Source organism: Eptesicus fuscus, chromosome 13 (genome assembly GCF_027574615.1).
Source record: "Eptesicus fuscus isolate TK198812 chromosome 13, DD_ASM_mEF_20220401, whole genome shotgun sequence".
Classification (NCBI taxonomy): Eukaryota; Metazoa; Chordata; class Mammalia; order Chiroptera; family Vespertilionidae; genus Eptesicus; species Eptesicus fuscus.
In genome coordinates, this window is record NC_072485.1 from 66,183,665 (window position 1) to 66,201,098 (window position 17,434).

At 42.1% G+C, this 17,434-nt stretch overlaps 2 protein-coding genes and 1 pseudogene across 2 annotated transcripts; 1 reads left to right on the plus strand and 2 right to left on the minus strand.

Moving 5' to 3' along the window:
* Nucleotides 1–10,178: 10,178 nt before the first annotated feature.
* Nucleotides 10,179–11,138, plus strand: LOC103302260 (olfactory receptor 1038). Its single transcript, XM_008159297.2, has one exon. The coding sequence runs from the start codon at nt 10,179–10,181 to the stop codon at nt 11,136–11,138; it is 960 nt and encodes a 319-aa protein (XP_008157519.2).
* Nucleotides 11,139–14,352: 3,214 nt separating this feature from the next.
* On the minus strand, nt 14,353–15,281 carry LOC114229970 (olfactory receptor 5AL1-like; annotated as a pseudogene).
* Nucleotides 15,282–16,283: 1,002 nt separating this feature from the next.
* LOC129151253 (olfactory receptor 5AL1-like) lies at nt 16,284–17,222 on the minus strand. Its single transcript, XM_054725449.1, has one exon. It carries the CDS (start codon nt 17,220–17,222, stop codon nt 16,284–16,286), a length of 939 nt encoding a protein of 312 aa, XP_054581424.1.
* Nucleotides 17,223–17,434: the final 212 nt, after the last annotated feature.

A 17,434-nucleotide genomic window follows, 5' to 3' on the forward strand; every position in this document is an offset into this window, starting at 1 on the left:
GGGGGGGGGGAAGTTGGGGGTGAGTAGGATGGCAGCAGGGAGAGTTGGGGGAGAGCAGGCCAGCAGGATGGGGCAGTAGGGGATGAGCAGGGAGACAGAGAAGAGAAGTCTGGGGTAAGCAGGCCTGTCGGGGGGACAGTTGGGGCGAGCAGGCTGGCAGGGTGGGGCAGTTGGGGGTGAGCAGGCCGTCAGGGGGTGCCTGTTGGGGGTGAGCAGGCCAGCAGGGGGTGCCTGTTGGGGGTGAGTAGGCCGGCAGGGGGGCAGTCTGGGGCAAGCAGGCCAGTGGGTCGGGGGGGGGAAGTTGGGGGTGAGTAGGATGGCAGCAGGGAGAGTTGGGGGAGAGCAGGCCAGCAGGATGGGGCAGTAGGGGATGAGCAGGGAGACAGAGAAGAGAAGTCTGGGGTAAGCAGGCCTGTCGGGGGGACAGTTGGGGCGAGCAGGCTGGCAGGGTGGGGCAGTTGGGGGTGAGCAGGCCATCAGGGGGTGCCTGTTGGGGGTGAGCAGGCCAGCAGGGGGTGCCTGTTGGGGGTGAGTAGGCCAGCAGGGGGGCAGTCTGGGGCAAGCAGGCTAGTGGGGGGAAGTTGGGGGTGAACAGGCTGGTAGGGGGGAGAGTTGGGGGAGAGCAGGCCAGCAGGATGGGGCAGTTGGGGATGAGCAGGGGGACAGAGAAGAGAAGTCTGGGGTGAGCAGGCCCGTAGGGGGGACAGTAGGGACAAGCAGGCCAGCAGGGGGTTCAGTTGGGGGCGAGCAGGCTAGCAGGGTGGGGCAGTAGGGGGTGAGCACGCCGGCAGGGGGGCAGTTGGGGGCAAGCAGGCTAGCAGGGTGGGGCAGTTGGGGGTGAGCAGGCCAACAGGGGGTGCCTGTTGGGGGTGAGCAGGCCGGCAGGGGGGCAGTCTGGGGCAAGCAGGCCAGTGGGGGGGCAGGTGGAGGCGAGCAGGCCGGCAGGGGGGGCAGTTGGGGCAGTTGGGGGTGAGCAGGCTGGCAGGGGGCAGCTGTTGAGGGCATGCAGGCCGGCTGGGGAAGCAATTGGGGGCGATCAGGCTGGCACGGGGGCAGTTGAGGTTGAGCAGGAAGGTAAGGTGGCAGTTGGGGGCGTGCAGGCTGGCAGGGGGGGGGCAGTTGGGGGTGAGCAGACTGACAGAGGGGGGCAGTCCGGGGTGAGCAGGCCAGTGGGGACAGCTGTTGAGGGCGAGCAGCCAGCAGGGGAAGCAGTTGGGGGTGAGCAGGGTGACAGAGGGGGAAGTCTGGGGTGAGCAGGCCCGTAAGGGGGAACTTGGGGGCAAGCAGGCCAGCGAGGGGTGCAGTTGGGGGTGAACAGGCTGGCAGGTGGGGCAGTTGGGAATGAGCAGAGCAACAGAGGGGGGATTTCTGGGGTGAGCAGGCCCATGGGGGGAGGGACAGTTGGGAGCCAGCAGGCCAACAGAGGGGCGCAGTCTGGGGCAAGCAGGCTAGTGGGGGGGAAGTTGGGGGTGAACAGGCTGGTAGGGAGGAGAGTTGGGGGAGAGCAGGCCAGCAGGATGGAGCAGTTGGGGATGAGCAGGGAGACAGAGAAGAGAAGTCTGGGGTGAGCAGGCCCGTGGGGGGGACAGTAGGGACAAGCAGGCCAGCAGGGGGTTCAGTTGGGGGTGAGCAGGCTGGCAGGGGGGGCAGTTGGGGTCAAGCAGGCTAGCAGGGGGTGCCTGTTGGGGGTGAGTAGGCTGGCAGGGGGGCATCTGGGGCAAGCAGGCCAGTGGGGGGGCAGGTGGAGGCGAGCAGGCCGGCAGGGGGGGCAGTTGGGGCAGTTGGGGCAGTTGGGGGTGAGCAGGCTGGCAGGGGGCAGCTGTTGAGGGCATGCAGGCCTGCTGGGGAAGCAGTTGGGGGCGATCAGGCTGGCACGGGGGCAGTTGAGGTTGAGCTGGAAGGTAAGGTGGCTGTTGGGGGCAAGCAGGCTGGCCGGGTGGCAGTTGGGGGTTAGCAGGCTAACAGAGGGGGGCAGTCTGGGGTGAGCAGCCAGTGGGGGGCACTTGGGGGAGAGCAGGCCGGCAGGGTGGGGCAGTTGGGGATGAGCAGGGCGACAGAGGGGGGAAGTGTGGGGTGAGCAGGACCATGGGTGGGCACATGGGGGCAAGCAGGCCAGTGAGGGGTGCAGTTGGGGGTGAACAGGCTGGCAGGTGGGGCAGTTGGGAATGAGCAGGGCAACAGAGGGGTAAGTCTGGGGTGAGCAGGCTAGTGGGGGAAAAGTTGGGGGTGAGCAGGCATGTCGGGGGGGGCAGTTGCAGTCGAGCAGGCTGGCAGGGGTTGCAGTTGGGGCAAGCAGGCAAGCAGGGCGGGGCAGTTGGGGGTAAGCAGGCCGGCAGGGGGGGGCAGTTGGGGGTGAGCAGACTGACAGAGGGGGGCAGTCCGTGGTGAGCAGGCCAGTGGGGGCAGCTGTTGAGGGCGAGCAGCCAGCAGGGGAAACAGTTGGGGGTGAGCAGGCCGGCAGGGAGGGTAGTTGGGGGAGAGCATGTCGGCAGGGTGGGGCAGTTGGAGATGAGCAGGGTGACAGAAGGGGAAGTCTGGGGTGAGCAGGCCCGTGAGGGGGAACTTGGGGGCAAGCAGGCCAGCGAGGGGTGCAGTTGGGGGTGAACAGGCTGGCAGGTGGGGCAGTTGGGAATGAGCAGGGCAATAGAGGGGGGATTTCTGGGATGAGCAGGCCCATGGGGGGGGGGACAGTTGGGGTCGAGCAGCCTGGCAGGGGTTGCAGTTGGGCAAGCAGGCTAGCAGGGTGGGGAAGTTGGGGGTGAGCAGGCCTGTCGGGGGGGCAGTTGCGGTCGAGCAGGCTGGCAGGGGTTGCAGTTGGGGGCAAGCAGGCCGGCAGGGGGGGCAGTTGGGGGTGAGCAGATTGACAGAGGGGGGCAGTCTGGGGTGAGCAGGCCAGTGGGGGCAACTGTTGAGGGTGAGCAGCCAGCAGGGGAAGCAGTTGGGGGTGAGCAGGCCGGCAGGGAGGGTAGTTGGGGGAGAGCATGCTGGCAGGGTGGGGCAGTTGGGGATGAGCAGGTTGACAGAGGGGGGAGTCTGGGGTGAGCAGGCCCGTGAGGGGGAACTTGGGGGCAAGCAGGCCAGCGAGGGGTTAAGTTGGGGGTGAATAGGCTGGCAGGTGGGGCAGTTGGGGATGAGCAGGGCAACAGAGGGGGGAAGTCTGGGGTGATCAGGTTGGCGGGGGGGGCAGTTGGGGGTGATCAGAACAGAAGGGGTGGTATTTGGGGGTGATCAGGCTGGCAGGCATAGTGTTTAGGGGCGATCAGATAGGCAGGGTGGCAGTTGGGGGCAAGCAGGCCAGCAGGGGGGCATTTGGGGGCAAGCAGGCTGGCAGGGGGCGGCTGTTGGGGGGTCCCAGATTTTGAGAGCGGTGTCCGACTGCTGGTTTAGGCCTGATCCCATCCCCCAAGGTGTCCCAGATTGGAGAGGGTGCAGGCCGGGTTGAGGGACGCCCCTGCGCCCCCTCCCCGCCCCCCCCCCTCGTGCACAAATTTCGTGCACTAGGCCACTAGTATATGCATAAATAGTTTATGTGGTTACTGTATATATTACACAGTGTTATATAGGTACAGTGACTCTGAATATCAGGAACTACTTCCAATGGGTTTTACACATACCTCACTACTTTAATTTTTAAGTTCAATAATTTCTGCAATGTTTAAGACTATGAAGTGGGTCTAGCAAGACAAAATCCAGTAAGTCTGTTGTGAAAGTCTCTGCTATAGCATTGGTTGCTTTCAGTCATATAATACTGAAAACAGAATTGGAGGAAACTTGGGTATCCAAGTGCTTCCCACATAGTTTAATGAAATGTAACTCTAGGACAGAGCCAGCTTTGCATTCCTGAGCTTTATAAGCACCACTTACTCAGAACTCAATAATGTTAAAGCAACTTTTCATCTTTTCCTACCACTAAGATTTGTTTTTGAGGCACCTGCTTGATAGAAGCCAGAGATGTCAGCCAGTGTCACTGAGCTAGAAGTGGTAAAACTTAGGTTTGAACCCAAGACCACGAGATTCCAAGAGCAAACTTCCTATTTTACCGAGATGCCATAGCTCAAATGCAGAAAGATTCTGATTCCTGTTCATGCCTGGTTTTGAATCATGAGCCTTTGGAGAGACGAAGGCAGGAGTGACAGAATAAAAAGGGGAATAGTTTTTTGTTGTTTTTTTTTAGATATCTCACTCCCTCAGCCCTGGACACTTTCACAGAGGTGACCTGTGAGAACACAGGAACTAAATTATCTGGGCCCAAGTTCTGACTTTGCCATTATGTGCCATCACAGTACTTGGTCACATAACATCCAGTGTCTTGTTTCCACGATCCTTACAACAAAAATAGGCACAGTAACTGCCTCAAGAGCTTCTTTGAAAATTAAATGAATTGAAGTGTGCAAAGACCTGGAATCATGACTGGACTATCATAAGTGCTATCAAGCATTAATTACTGTCATCACTGCCTCCTTTTTTTGATTTCCCCTTTTTCCACTCAGTATCATTTACATTTATATTTTACTAGCTTAGTTTGTTTGTTGTCTCCGTTTGTTATTATGTGGGCAGGGGTTTTGGTCTCTTTATAGCAGCTTTATCTGTTGACAATCCGGACACAAATCGGGACCTCAGTAAATCATTGTTGAGTAATCAATGAATCTTTCAAGCAGCTTTTGGCAATTTAACTTCAAACAGTGCTGCATGAGCTTGCATTTTTCTGCACTAACTTTAATAATTATATATATATTTTACTTGGCCTAGCTCATTCTTTAAAATTGGTGTTTTCTTTTATATGCATACTAGAGGCCTAATGCATGAAAATTTGTGCACTCAGGGGGAGGGGTCTCTCAGCCTGGCCTGCACCCTCTTGTAGTCTGGGACCCCGCAGGGGATGTCCACCTGCTGGCTTAGGCCTGCTCCTGGGAGATTGGGCCTAAGCTGACAGTCAGACATCCCTCTGGCAGCCCAGGAGCTCTCAGGGGATTTCCACCTGCCGGCTTGGGGAGCGGTCCTAAGCTGTTAGTCGGGCATCCTTAGCGCTGCCACAGAGGCGGGAGAGGCTCCCGCCATTGCGGCTGCACTGGCCAGCCATGAGCTGGCTTCTGGCTGAGCGGTGCTCCCCCTGTGGAAGTGCACTGACCACCAGGGAGCAGCTCCTGCATTGAGCGTCTGCCTGCTGGTGGACAGTGCGCGTCATTGCAACCAGTCATTTCCAGTCATTCTGGTTGTTCTGCTGTTAGGGTCAATTCGCTTATTACTCTTTTATTATACAAGGTTTATATAGTCATTAGTAAAATGTATATTATTAGTAAAATGTATATTTACTAATGATTAAAATATACATATAATTTACATGCATAAAAGAGAAAACCATTCTAAAATAAAGAACTTGGCACTGTTGGGAGTCAAATTGCCAAAAGTGAGATTCATTTATTGTTCAATAATGATTTGCTGAGTCCCCAGTTTGTGTCAGGAACCACAGATAAAGTGGCTAAAAAGAAACTTCTATTTAGTTATTTTTCCTTTTATTTTGCAGCTCTGACTCAATTTACATAAGGCTTTTTTTTTTCTTTATTTAATTTTTGGTGTTTAATTCCTATGTCTATGAATGAAAAATGCTCCGCATATATGCCTTCATTTGTATTCCTTTAAATACACACACACATACACAATTATTTTCTTGATACTTTTAAATTGCAAATTTGATTTATTCCTTCAAGCATTTATTTTATTTGTTTTTTGTGGAGTGAATTAAGATGATATCTTTTAATATAATTTTGTATTGTGATGAGATTTTTGTGTTCTATCCTATTTCTAGAAAATGAGCAAACCACAGTCAGAAGCATTTTATCATAGTTCAATTCATAATCTGTATTCTGAAGATTTGCAGAAACCAATACTTTGCCTAATTATTTCAAATCACAAACCATCACTTCCATGAAAACTGCACACATGCCACCTTTTATTGTTAGGATGCATAACTGGCATTTGATACTTCTATTCTATTTGCATTTGAGTAGGACTTATACCTAGTTGACTCCTTAGAATTTCTATGTTCAGGGAAGAATTAAACATGCATTAGAATTCTAGCAAGGCCTTAGGGTCATAGCATATGTAAAAACTAGCAGTTTGACACTGTATTTGAAAAAAATTTAGTGAGTGTTTGTATTCCCAAAGTATTTAGTACTAGGTAATATGCAGTATCTTGTCACAGAATTTAGAAGTTCCTGCCAACTGCTTTCCTATACTATATAATATGAAATCCATTACATCACTGTTTCCCTTTCTAGTCAGGCTGCAAAAGTTGAGTATCTGGGAAAGTTAAGAAAACTGTCATTTCCAGTAGCCACCATTCTTCATCTAATGATTTTAATTAAATCAAATGCTGATCATTAAGTAAAGAGAAACTGAAGTCATAGTTTGCTAAGTATTGATGATGAAACTGTCTCTCTGGGTCTTATTACAAAACTTTGTGTTGCAAACAAAATTACCTACTGTAATTGCTAAAAGTGGGTTTACTTGCTAATCAGTTTCAAGGGGCCTTATTAAAATGACGTTTCTCAGTTTCATCATGGGGACATATTAACTGAAACCAATTTCAACAGACATAAAGTTTCAACTTAAGATTAATGAACTTGCAGTTTAGTTTGAGTATATTGAGATAATTATCTGATTCCTCAGGGATGGCTGTTTCCACTGCTTCGAAGCATCTTCCTCTGGGAGACAAGATAGTGTAGTGTGAAGAGAAAAAGTTTTGAAGCCAGATCTAGGTTTGTACTCTGGCTCTTCTACCATCCACCCATGTCTTCCTTGGAAAGTCATAAACTCTGAGCCCCAATTAATAAATAAAAATACTACTTACAGCCCAGGGCAACTTTGAGTAAATCTATAATGGATGTTACATCATTTTGCAAACTGAAAATTGATGATACTGTAATAATTATGAGTAGAATGATAATGAAAACAATAATAATAACAGTAACTCAAATTTATTGGGTGATTATTATGTGCCAGGCAAGGTACTAAAAAGGTCTATGTACCTAAGATCATTATTCTTTATAAAACACTATGGTGTAAAATAATTGTTTTCACCTTTTATATAAGAGAGGCTCAGAGAACTTAAATAATTTGCCTCAAATCACACCTGATAAATGTGCTAGCTAAAATGGAGATTCAAGGAGAATATATATGTAAGAAATTATGTATATGTATTTGAATACAAGAAATGATATTGAGATTGGAGTGTGGCAGCAGAGATTCAAGGAAAATGACAATATCTAAAATGTAAAATAGATACAAAACTTGGAAATGAATATAAAAAGCTTAAGGATGAATATTATTATTTGACCTACATAGCAGAAAGGATAGTAGTAATATTCACCAAGATAAAGCACACAGGATGAAAATCAAATTTGAGAATGTATTCTTTGGCATGCAGAAACTGAGGCACTTTAGGACATCCAACTTAAATCAATTATAGACATTTGGATATAAAACTCAAGATTTAAGGAGATGTCCAAGATATAAAAATAAATTTGAGTTTCCTTGATAACTGATGTTGTGAGCATGAAAAAGAGTTTAATAGAGGAGGAACTAGAAGAAATAACAGCAAAAAAGTAGAGGCAAAAAAGTGAAATCAGTGTGGTAAGAGAAAAACAAAGAAAATGTGATCTCTACCAAAATCCCAATGGCATTTTTTACAATCTTGAAATTCACATGGAATCATGAAAGACCACAAATGGCTAAAGAAATATTGAGAAAGAATAAAGCTCAAGGCATCAAAATTCTTCATTTCAAAATTTATTACAAAGATTTAGTAATTAAAACAGTATAGTATTGGCATCAAAACTGACATAAAGATCAATAAAACAGAATAGAGCACCCAGAAGTCAACCCATAAATATATAGTCAAGTGATTTTAGACAAGGATGTCTAGATAAATAATGAGAAAGGGATAGTATCTTTAACAAATGGTGCTGGGAAAACTGGATATCCACATGCAAAAGAATGAAATTGAATCCTTATCTAACTCCATACACAGAAATCAACTCAAAGTGAATTAAATGTAAATCTTGGAACTGTACCCTGGAAAAGTATACAGAGGGAAATCATGGTTTTTTGGGTTTGGCAGTTATTTCTTGGATATAGTACAAGAAACAAAAGCAAGTACATTAAACTACAAAGGAACTACATTAAACTACAAAGCTTCTGCAACTATCAACAGAGTGAAAGATAACCTACAGAATGGAAAAATATATTTTTAAACTATACATCTGATACATGGTTAACATCCAAAATACTAGTATATGAGACTACTATAACTGAGCAATAAAAGAACCCCTGTAAACAATTAAAGACATTTCTCCAAAGACAGGAAAGGGCAATTAGTTATATGAAAATATGGTCAATATCACTAATTATGAGGTAAATGCAAGTCAAAACCACAGTGAGATATCTCCTTACACCAGTTAGTGTGGCTGTTATTTAGAAATGTTAAATGATGGTGAGGATGTGGAGAAATTTAAATTCTTACACAGTGTCAGTGGGACTATAAGTTGGCACAGCCACTATGGAAAACAGTATGGATGTTTCTCAAAACTTTAAAAATAGAACTATCATATTATTCATCTTTCTACTATCCACTTCTGAATATATATCCAAAGAATTGAAATCAGGACCTAAAAGAGATATCTGCACTCCCATGTTCATTGCATCATTATTCACAACAGCCATGATGTGGAAACAACTTAAATGTCTATGGATAGGTGACACAGAGTAGAATGGTGGTTGCCAGGGACTGGGGGAGGGGAAAGTGAGAGTTGTTCAATGGACAAAAAGAGTCAGTTATACAAGATGAATTAGTTCTAGAGATCTGCTATACAACATGTTGTCAATAGTTAACAATACCTTATTGTGTACTTAACATTTTGTTAAGAGGATATATCTCATGTTAAAGGTTCTTACCACCATTAAAAAACAACAACAAAGAAAATGTAATAGCACAACAGGGGAGACAAGGTGCATTTCCAAATTTCAGAGGAAATCTAAAATTTCTTAAAAATATATTTGTATTGATATTAGAAAGGAAGGGAGAGGAAGAGAGAGGTAGAAGCATCAATGATGAGATAAAATCATTAATTGGCTGCCTCCTGCATGACCCTCACTGGGTCTTCATGAAAATAGTCTTATTGATATCCTTGAAGTATGGTTCCTTCACAAATACATAATAATTAAAAGATTTTTTTTAAATACTCAATATAATTTGTCTAGCTCATCAAACTTTGAGAAACAAAGGAGAGAAAACATTACAGCTTTCTGATATCTCTAGAGGTTCAATTTTAGACCCAAAGGAAGCCAGGAACTAATATATCACCCAAACAACTACAGAATGAGCTCACAGGGAGCCAGAATCATGGCGAAGCAGGTGAGTCTAAGCAGTTTGCCTGCAAAGTTTGTACACTGAATGAATTACCAACCTTCCACCCTATCCTAGCTGAGGTGTGGTATTCAATGGAATCAGTCTGCTTTAGAGATAATACCACTAATATCTTAACTGCATTTTTCACTCTCATACTCTCTGCTTTTTAGTACTTTATAAAGGATATCTATTTGTACTTTTACTACTTCATCAACCTTCAGTTCTCTCAATTTCTGATTAACTGTTTTAGCTTATAGACCTTAAAGTACTTAATCTATATAAGTGGGAATGGGATAATGGAAAATGAATAAGTCATACTAGATTATTTTGATATATTTTAAAGCTGTAAAACATGCACAAAATTGAAACACAAGGAAATAATCTCTTTTCATTTATGAGTTATACATTTTTGTGCTGCCATATTTACATATGCATAAAAAGATACTGGCAACAAAAACGCGGAAGTATTAGTGTTAGTTGCCTCAAGATATTTTTTTCAGATAATATTTAACTTTTAATCAACACCCTACCTTACTTTCTAAACTTACAAAGCAAAAGAAAGAGCTGTTAAGAAGACTATTTTGAGAGTAAAAGATTCTTCTACCTGGGGCAAGTATTGTGTGTCATTAGAGAGCTAAGGTGTACCTTTTGCCCACAAGATGACATGATTCAAGGTGAGAAAACATCAGTGATCACTTTTCCCCAACACTGGCAGGGGCCATGAAAAGTGTCATTTTTATTCTTCAACTTGCAACAAAATCTGCCAGAATAGATGGCTGAAGTTAACATAACTCATGTTACTGAATTTATTCTCAAGGGAATTACAGATCGGCCAGAGCTTCAGGCCCCATGCTTTGTGGTGTTTTTAGTTATCTATCTGGTCACAGTGCTGGGTAACCTTGGATTGATAACCTTAATCAGGATTGATGCTCGACTCCACACACCTATGTATTATTTCCTCAGTCACTTGGCCTTTGTTGACCTTTGTTACTCCTCTGCTATCACGCCGAAGATGATGGTGAACTTCATTGTGGAATATAATACTATCCCTTTCCACGCCTGTGCAATACAACTGGGTTGTTTTCTCACCTTCATGATCACCGAGTGTTTCCTTTTAGCTTCCATGGCCTACGATCGCTACGTAGCCATCTGTAGTCCCCTGCATTATTCAACCATGATGTCAAAAAGAGTCTGTGTTCAACTGGTGGCAGTTCCATACATATACAGCTTTCTGGTTGCTCTGTTCCATACCATTATCACCTTCCGGCTAACTTACTGTGGCCCCAATGTCATTAACCATTTCTACTGTGATGACATCCCCCTCTTGGCTCTGTCCTGCTCAGACACACACGTGAAGGAGATTCTGATCTTCGCCTTTGCTGGCTTTGACATGATCTGTTCTTCTTCCATTGTCCTCACCTCCTACATCTTTATCGTCATCGCCATCCTAAGGATCCGCTCTACCCAGGGGCGACGCAAGGCTATTTCTACCTGCGGCTCCCACATGGTGGCTGTTACTATTTTCTACGGCACCCTCATCTTTATGTACCTGCAGCCCAAATCAAACCACTCCCTGGACACAGACAAAATGGCTTCTGTATTTTACACAGTGGTGATCCCCATGTTGAACCCCCTCATCTATAGTCTAAGGAACAAAGAAGTGAAAGATGCCTCCAAAAAAGTCTTGGATAAAGGTTGTGAAACCTTAAAGATATTAAAATTAAGGAAATAATACTACTAAATGCTTTACAAAGTACAAAAAGGGAAATAAATCAAGCTTTCTTTGCTGATATTTAATGGAATTCTTTCCCAATCAACTGAAAATGGGACTATTTATTACTTCAACAGACTTTGACATTGTATGTAAGGCCCCGGGCCAGTCCTGGAGAGTCAGTATGAGTCAGAGGACCACTCAGCCTTTAGAGACCACTGAAATTATCTTCAAACACAAACACACTAGCAAAGACACACACGTGGGTCCCAAGCAAAGGCAGCGGCCTCCTTTTGTTAGAACGGCTCTGGAACCAAGATTCCCTGTGTTTGTATTCTATCTCCTTTCTTTATTAGCTGTGCAACCTTGGACAATTGGCCTGAACTCTGTGACTCTCTTCCCAATTTTAGAAAATAATAGGACCCTAGTCATTGAATTCTTTTGAAGACTAAACAAGTTAATATTTATAAGATGCTTAGAAAAATATCCTGTGTTAATAAGTGCTAAATAAATGCTTGTTATATAAATGTGTATTATATGTAATTAAAGATTAATTCATTGAACACTCAAAAACTCATTGTTTTTTTAAATTTTATTTTATTTTTTAAAGTATTACATATAGTAGTACATATATCTCCTTTCCCCCCCCCCCCCCCATTGACCTTCCCCCAGCCTTCCCTACCCCCTGTCACAAGCCCTCATAGGTTTCTACTACTCATCAGGCACTTAATCAAGTAGTCTTGCTTAATAAAATTAAACAAACCTAGAAGTGTGTGAGGTTTCACCTCTGGGCCTTGATTATTTATAAATTACCTAAGGTCACATAACTAGTTATATGAAAATTCTAAGTGCAAATTCAAGACTACCTGAATTTTGATTTCCTAACACTATGGGTGTTAAGAATAAGGTGTATTATAATATAGATGATCTAGATTTAAATCTTATAATCAATATCAGATTTTAAAATATAATTTGAAGAACAAGGTTTATAATAAATTATACTTTTAAATGAATAAATTCAATGTATTTGCATTTTTGTTCAAATAGAAATAATTTTAGGAGCCTGCTATTTATTCAATTGCCCTTATAGGATCATGACATGAAATTTAAAAATCAATGATTTGATGTACTTTTATTTTGACGTTTCATAAAAATAATTATATTAGTGACTTAATATTTTTTTTATTATTTTACCATTGTAGAAGGAGATGGCGAGAGTTGCAGTCATTGGATAAAGGGCAGTTTGAGGTTTGTGGCACTAGCTAATTATTTCCTCTTCTGCGCTTACTTTGTGAATAACTCAAATGTGCTGCCAGAAGGTACTTTTAGAACCATGGGAGTTGAATAAATTCTCTAGTTTTTAAAGCAATTTTGACAGAGAAATATGATGTTTCTATTCACCACAGTTTGTCTTCTGATTATATATTTATATAGACTAATAAACATGTCTATTCTCACCTATCACATATGAGACAAATAGAAGCAGCATAGACACTCTCTCTCTTTTTACAGGTAAAGAAATTCACACCTGTAGAATCTTGGTGCCTCGTCTGAAAAACACAGGCCTTCTGGAGTTTCTCTGCACCTTGCTGCTTTATGAAATGATTAATAATAGCAATGCTCAGACACTAATTAAATGGAAGTTTTCACATCTTTACCCAATTTTAAATCCTTAATATCAGCAATCATTTCTAAGGTAAACCTGGCTTTTCTCAGGGACCAAGAAATTCAAGTGTACTTGATAGACATGTTATTCATTCTTCCTGGGCTGGGGCACACAGTTCGGAGCAGCCTCCAGGACTGGACTCCAGCCACTGTTTCAGGTGGTGGGGCTCATCTCTTGAGACACCGGTCCCTCTGTCAAAATATCAAAAGCAACATTCTTCCTTTTGTCTCTAGATATATTGAAATAAAATGTTTGTATTTTTATCCCTCTTTCTGTGATTCCATAATGTTTTTGTGTCTGGATATGGAATCAAGAGACTGATAAAAAATAATAGGAAATGGATTCATTATTGGCAGTTTCCAAGATTAGTGAAGAACATGACAGATTTCAGAAAGTTTGCCTCAAAGCTGAGGTTTGCTCCTCCTGGTTTTGTGGCATATAAAGCTCCATTTACTTGTAAAAGAAGGAAAATGCTCACCTCACAAACTGGTGTATAAACATTTAGGTAGAAATATATGTAAGGACCAAGACACAATCAACCTAATATAGACTTAGTGAATATCAGCTTTATTATCATTATTGTCAGTGACATGGATCATCTTGAAGACATTTTTTTTTGTAAATAAAAGGGTTGGATTTTTTGTAGCTACAACTAATCTGTGGTCTACTTTGAATAGAAATCCAAGCACTTATTCTTGCATATTCATACTAATAGCTTCAGACTTTATATTATATTTTCTTTGATTTAGTTTCTCTTTAATTCTTGTCTGTTTGTTGAGTGAAGGCTGAATTGCTATTAAAAGAATAGGACCCTTTCTGTATAACTTGTTTTTAAATATTTTATTGGAATAAAAGACCAGAACCCAAGCATGCTGAAGAAGTTAATTGGGGAAAAGGAAGACCTATGTAATACTTTTAACAATAAAGATTAAAAAAAAAGACCATCAGCCTATACTAAAATTTCTGCACTACTATTAACAATAGAGGAAAGAAGAAAAGTAGGTGAGATGTATTATTTGTTATTGTTTAGCCTAATTGTTAATTTTTAGCATTTATTAACTCATTTAGTCCTCATCAATACTAACAAATAAGTCACACACATCAAGTTTAATATGTGAAAATCAGGATTTACAAGATGGATAAATTAAATGATCTTTACCTTATTTGCCTTTGAAAAAGATAATTTAAAAATGCATACAATTAAAATTCCTTGAAAACATGCTTTAATTTAATTTAAAAATCAATTGTTTTAGAAGTACAAGATTTAAAAAAATATATCTAGAATGTAAGTATTCTAATAAATTTAATTTATACTTTTTGTATGTCTACTTTATAATTCCCTCATGTTCTCTCAGTTATATTTCTCATTTATGTATTAGTCCAGAGAAGCCCATATTTTTCTTACATATTTTGACCTCATCAAGTAAATTGGAGTGTAATCTGTGAAGAACCACTAGTGATTATATATAGAGACCCCTTTTTTCTCTCTCAGACTTTCTCGGTACTTAATTTAGTTGTAAGTAAAACACAACTCAAAGTCCTCTGATCCCTCCTTGTCCAATATTTCAGTTATTTAATAGCCAAGCACAACTTTTCTTTAATTCTTTTCAGTGAGTTTTTTTTTTTTTTTACCTCCTGGTGTCTCATGCTATAGATGAATTGGTTTAACATGGGAATCACTACCACATAAAACACCAAAACAAATTTATGTGTTCACAGAATGGCTTGACTTGGGAAGTAGGTACATAAAAATAATTGTCCTATAAAATATTGTGATGGAGGTCAGATGAGAAATATAGGTAGGAAAAGCTTTCTGTCTTCCTTCAGCAGAATGGAACTTTGGTATGGCAAAGATGATGAAGAAATAAGAAATGATCACAATCAGTAACGAGCAAAGGGCATTGAACCCAGAAATGATTCCCAACAGCAGCTCCTAGACTTGAGTATCAAACAGGCCAGAGCAATCAAGGGAATATCATCACAGTAGAAGTGGTTGACCATGTTGAAGTCACAAAAGGACAAGTGGAATGTATAAGACCCACAGTGAATCCATACATGTATATGCTAGCAATGATTCAATTACAGAGTTTTCTAGGCATGAGAATGACATAAAGGGTTGCAGATGGCAATATACTGATCATATGCCATGATTGAGGGCGGATACTGTTCACACATTACCAATGTGATTAAGCAGCACACCCGAATGGCACATGCATAAAATGTTATACCTTTCACTTCACACATGAAATTCACCAAGGTGTTTGGGGTGAAAGACGAAGTAAAAGAAAAATCAACAAAAGCAAGGTGGCTGAGGGAAAAAAAATGCAAGGGTGTGTGAAGCTGAGGACTGGTTTGAATTAGCACAATCAAATCAAGGTTACTCAGGACAATAGCTAAATAGGTTGTTAGAAATATGCCCCCCAAAAAATGGCTTGAAGGTATGGATTATCTGTGAGTCCTGAGGAGATAAACTCTGACACTGCTGAATAATTGCTCCTCCCCAGCCAGGGCCCAGGTCAGGGCTTGTGCAGGAGTAAACCAATAAAAGTTTCTCTCACATTGATATTTCTCTCTGTTTTTCCCCCTCTCTCCCACTCTCTCTAAAAATCAATTGAAAAATATCCTCAGGTGAGGATGAAAAACAAAGATCAGTGGTTACCAGGGCTGGGGGTAGTAGGGGAGAGATGAATAAACATAACACAGAGGATTTTTAGGGCAATAAAATACTCTGTATAATATTACAGTGATGGATATAAGTAATTATATGTTTTTTTTCCAAACCCATAGAATGTATGACATGAATGAACCCTTAGGTAAACTGGGTGATTATGATGTGTAAATACAGGTTTATCAATTGCAACAAATATACCATATTCTGGCTAACAATGTTGATAATGGGGAGACTATGCATGTGTGGCAACAGGGGTATATGAAACATCTCTGTACCTCCCCCTCAATTTTGCTGTAAACCAAAGCAACTCTAAAAAGTAAAGTCTTTAAAAAATGTTCAACCATATCAATAGGGACATTGTAAAGTGAAAAGTAAGGTCACTTTCCTGGCATTTTAAAATCAAAATTCTCACCCAAACACCTTGTTATTTTTCCCCTGTTCAACTATGGAAGAAAATCTTACCTGCATAGTTCATGTCTTTCGAGACAACCTAAAATTCTCAATACCACAGTGAAATAAGAAAAAGTTATGATTTTAAGGTGCTTGGTTCTTCCTCTCTATTGTTGAAACATCTCATGGTCAAAAAGAGCAGATAATTTTTATCTCTTTTTTACAACTCAACAATTCAACATACAAACATTGATGAAATATGTACTATGTGCAAGCAAAACCAATAAAATACTAATTTTCATGAAAATAAAGATCAGGAAACTAAATCCCAGAAGACAAAGGCTCCTGTGCTTCATGGCACTGCACCATTGTATAAGCCTTGATTTAAAATGTCCGTACTCCATATCCAGTTCTTCTTTAGTAACAGCACAATTCATTATTAATTACTAGAATATACCTTTTCAATAATTTTTTTGAAAGCATTTTTTACCTCCTGATTCCTCAAGCTGTAGATCAATGGATTTAGCATGGGAATCACTACTGCATAGAATACTGAAGCAAATTTGTCTTTGTCTAGCGAGTGGCTTGACTTGGGCTGAAGGTACATAAAACTGAGGGTCCCATAATACATAGTAATAGAAAACAGGTGGGAAGCACAGGTAGAAAGGGCTTTCTGTCTTCCTGCAGCAGAACGGATCCTTAAGATGGCAAAGACAATGAATACGTAGGATAACAGAACAATGATAAGAGAGCAAAAAACATTGAACCCAGCAATGATTAACAACATCAGCTCTTTGACTTGGGTATCAGAACAGGCCAGAGCAATCAAGGGAACATCATCACAGTAAAATTGATTGACCACATTAGAGTCACAGAAAGACATGTGGAATGTTGCCACTGCTTGTATGAGTCCCACGGTGAATCCGTAAATATAAGAACTAGTGACCATTTGAATGCAGAGTTTCCTAGGCATGAGAACTACATAGAGTAGAGGGTTGCAGATGGCCACATACCGATCATACGCCATGACAGAGAGCATTAATAATTCCCAAACGGAAAATGTGATAAAGCAACACACTTGAGTGGCACATGCGTAAAATGACATACTTTTAATTTCACGAAATGAGTTCACGAGGGTGTTTGGTGTGATGGTGGAGGTACCATAGAAATCAACAAAAGCCAGATGACAGAGGAAGAAATACATGGGTATGTGAAGCTGAGGACTGACCTGAATTAGCACAATCAAACCCAGATTACCCAAGGCAGTAACTAAGTAAATCAGTAGGAATACACAAAAGAGAATGGCTTGAAGCTGTGGATTATCTGTTAGGCCCAAGAGGATGAACTCAGTGACTGCTGAATGATTGCCTTTTGCCATGAAATAAACAATTCTGCAATGAACTCCCCCAGAGCACACGCTCTGAATAATCTTGACTCGTGAGATACAATCAATTAAATGTGAGAAGATGCCCTGAATCACCAGGAGGTTATGTTAAGTTCAGTCTACCAGTAAGGAGACCTCTGACAGGAATTATGAGTAGGTTTTACTTATGCTTTCACTGTGAAAGGGTTTGGTCCAGGCAGAAAGTC

Excerpts from the sequence above, each read along its gene's own strand:
- LOC129151253 (XM_054725449.1), bottom strand. The coding sequence starts at position 17,222 with ATGGCAAAAGGCAATCATTCAGCAGTCACTGAGTTCATCCTCTTGGGC.
- LOC103302260 (XM_008159297.2), top strand. The coding sequence starts at position 10,179 with ATGGCTGAAGTTAACATAACTCATGTTACTGAATTTATTCTCAAGGGA.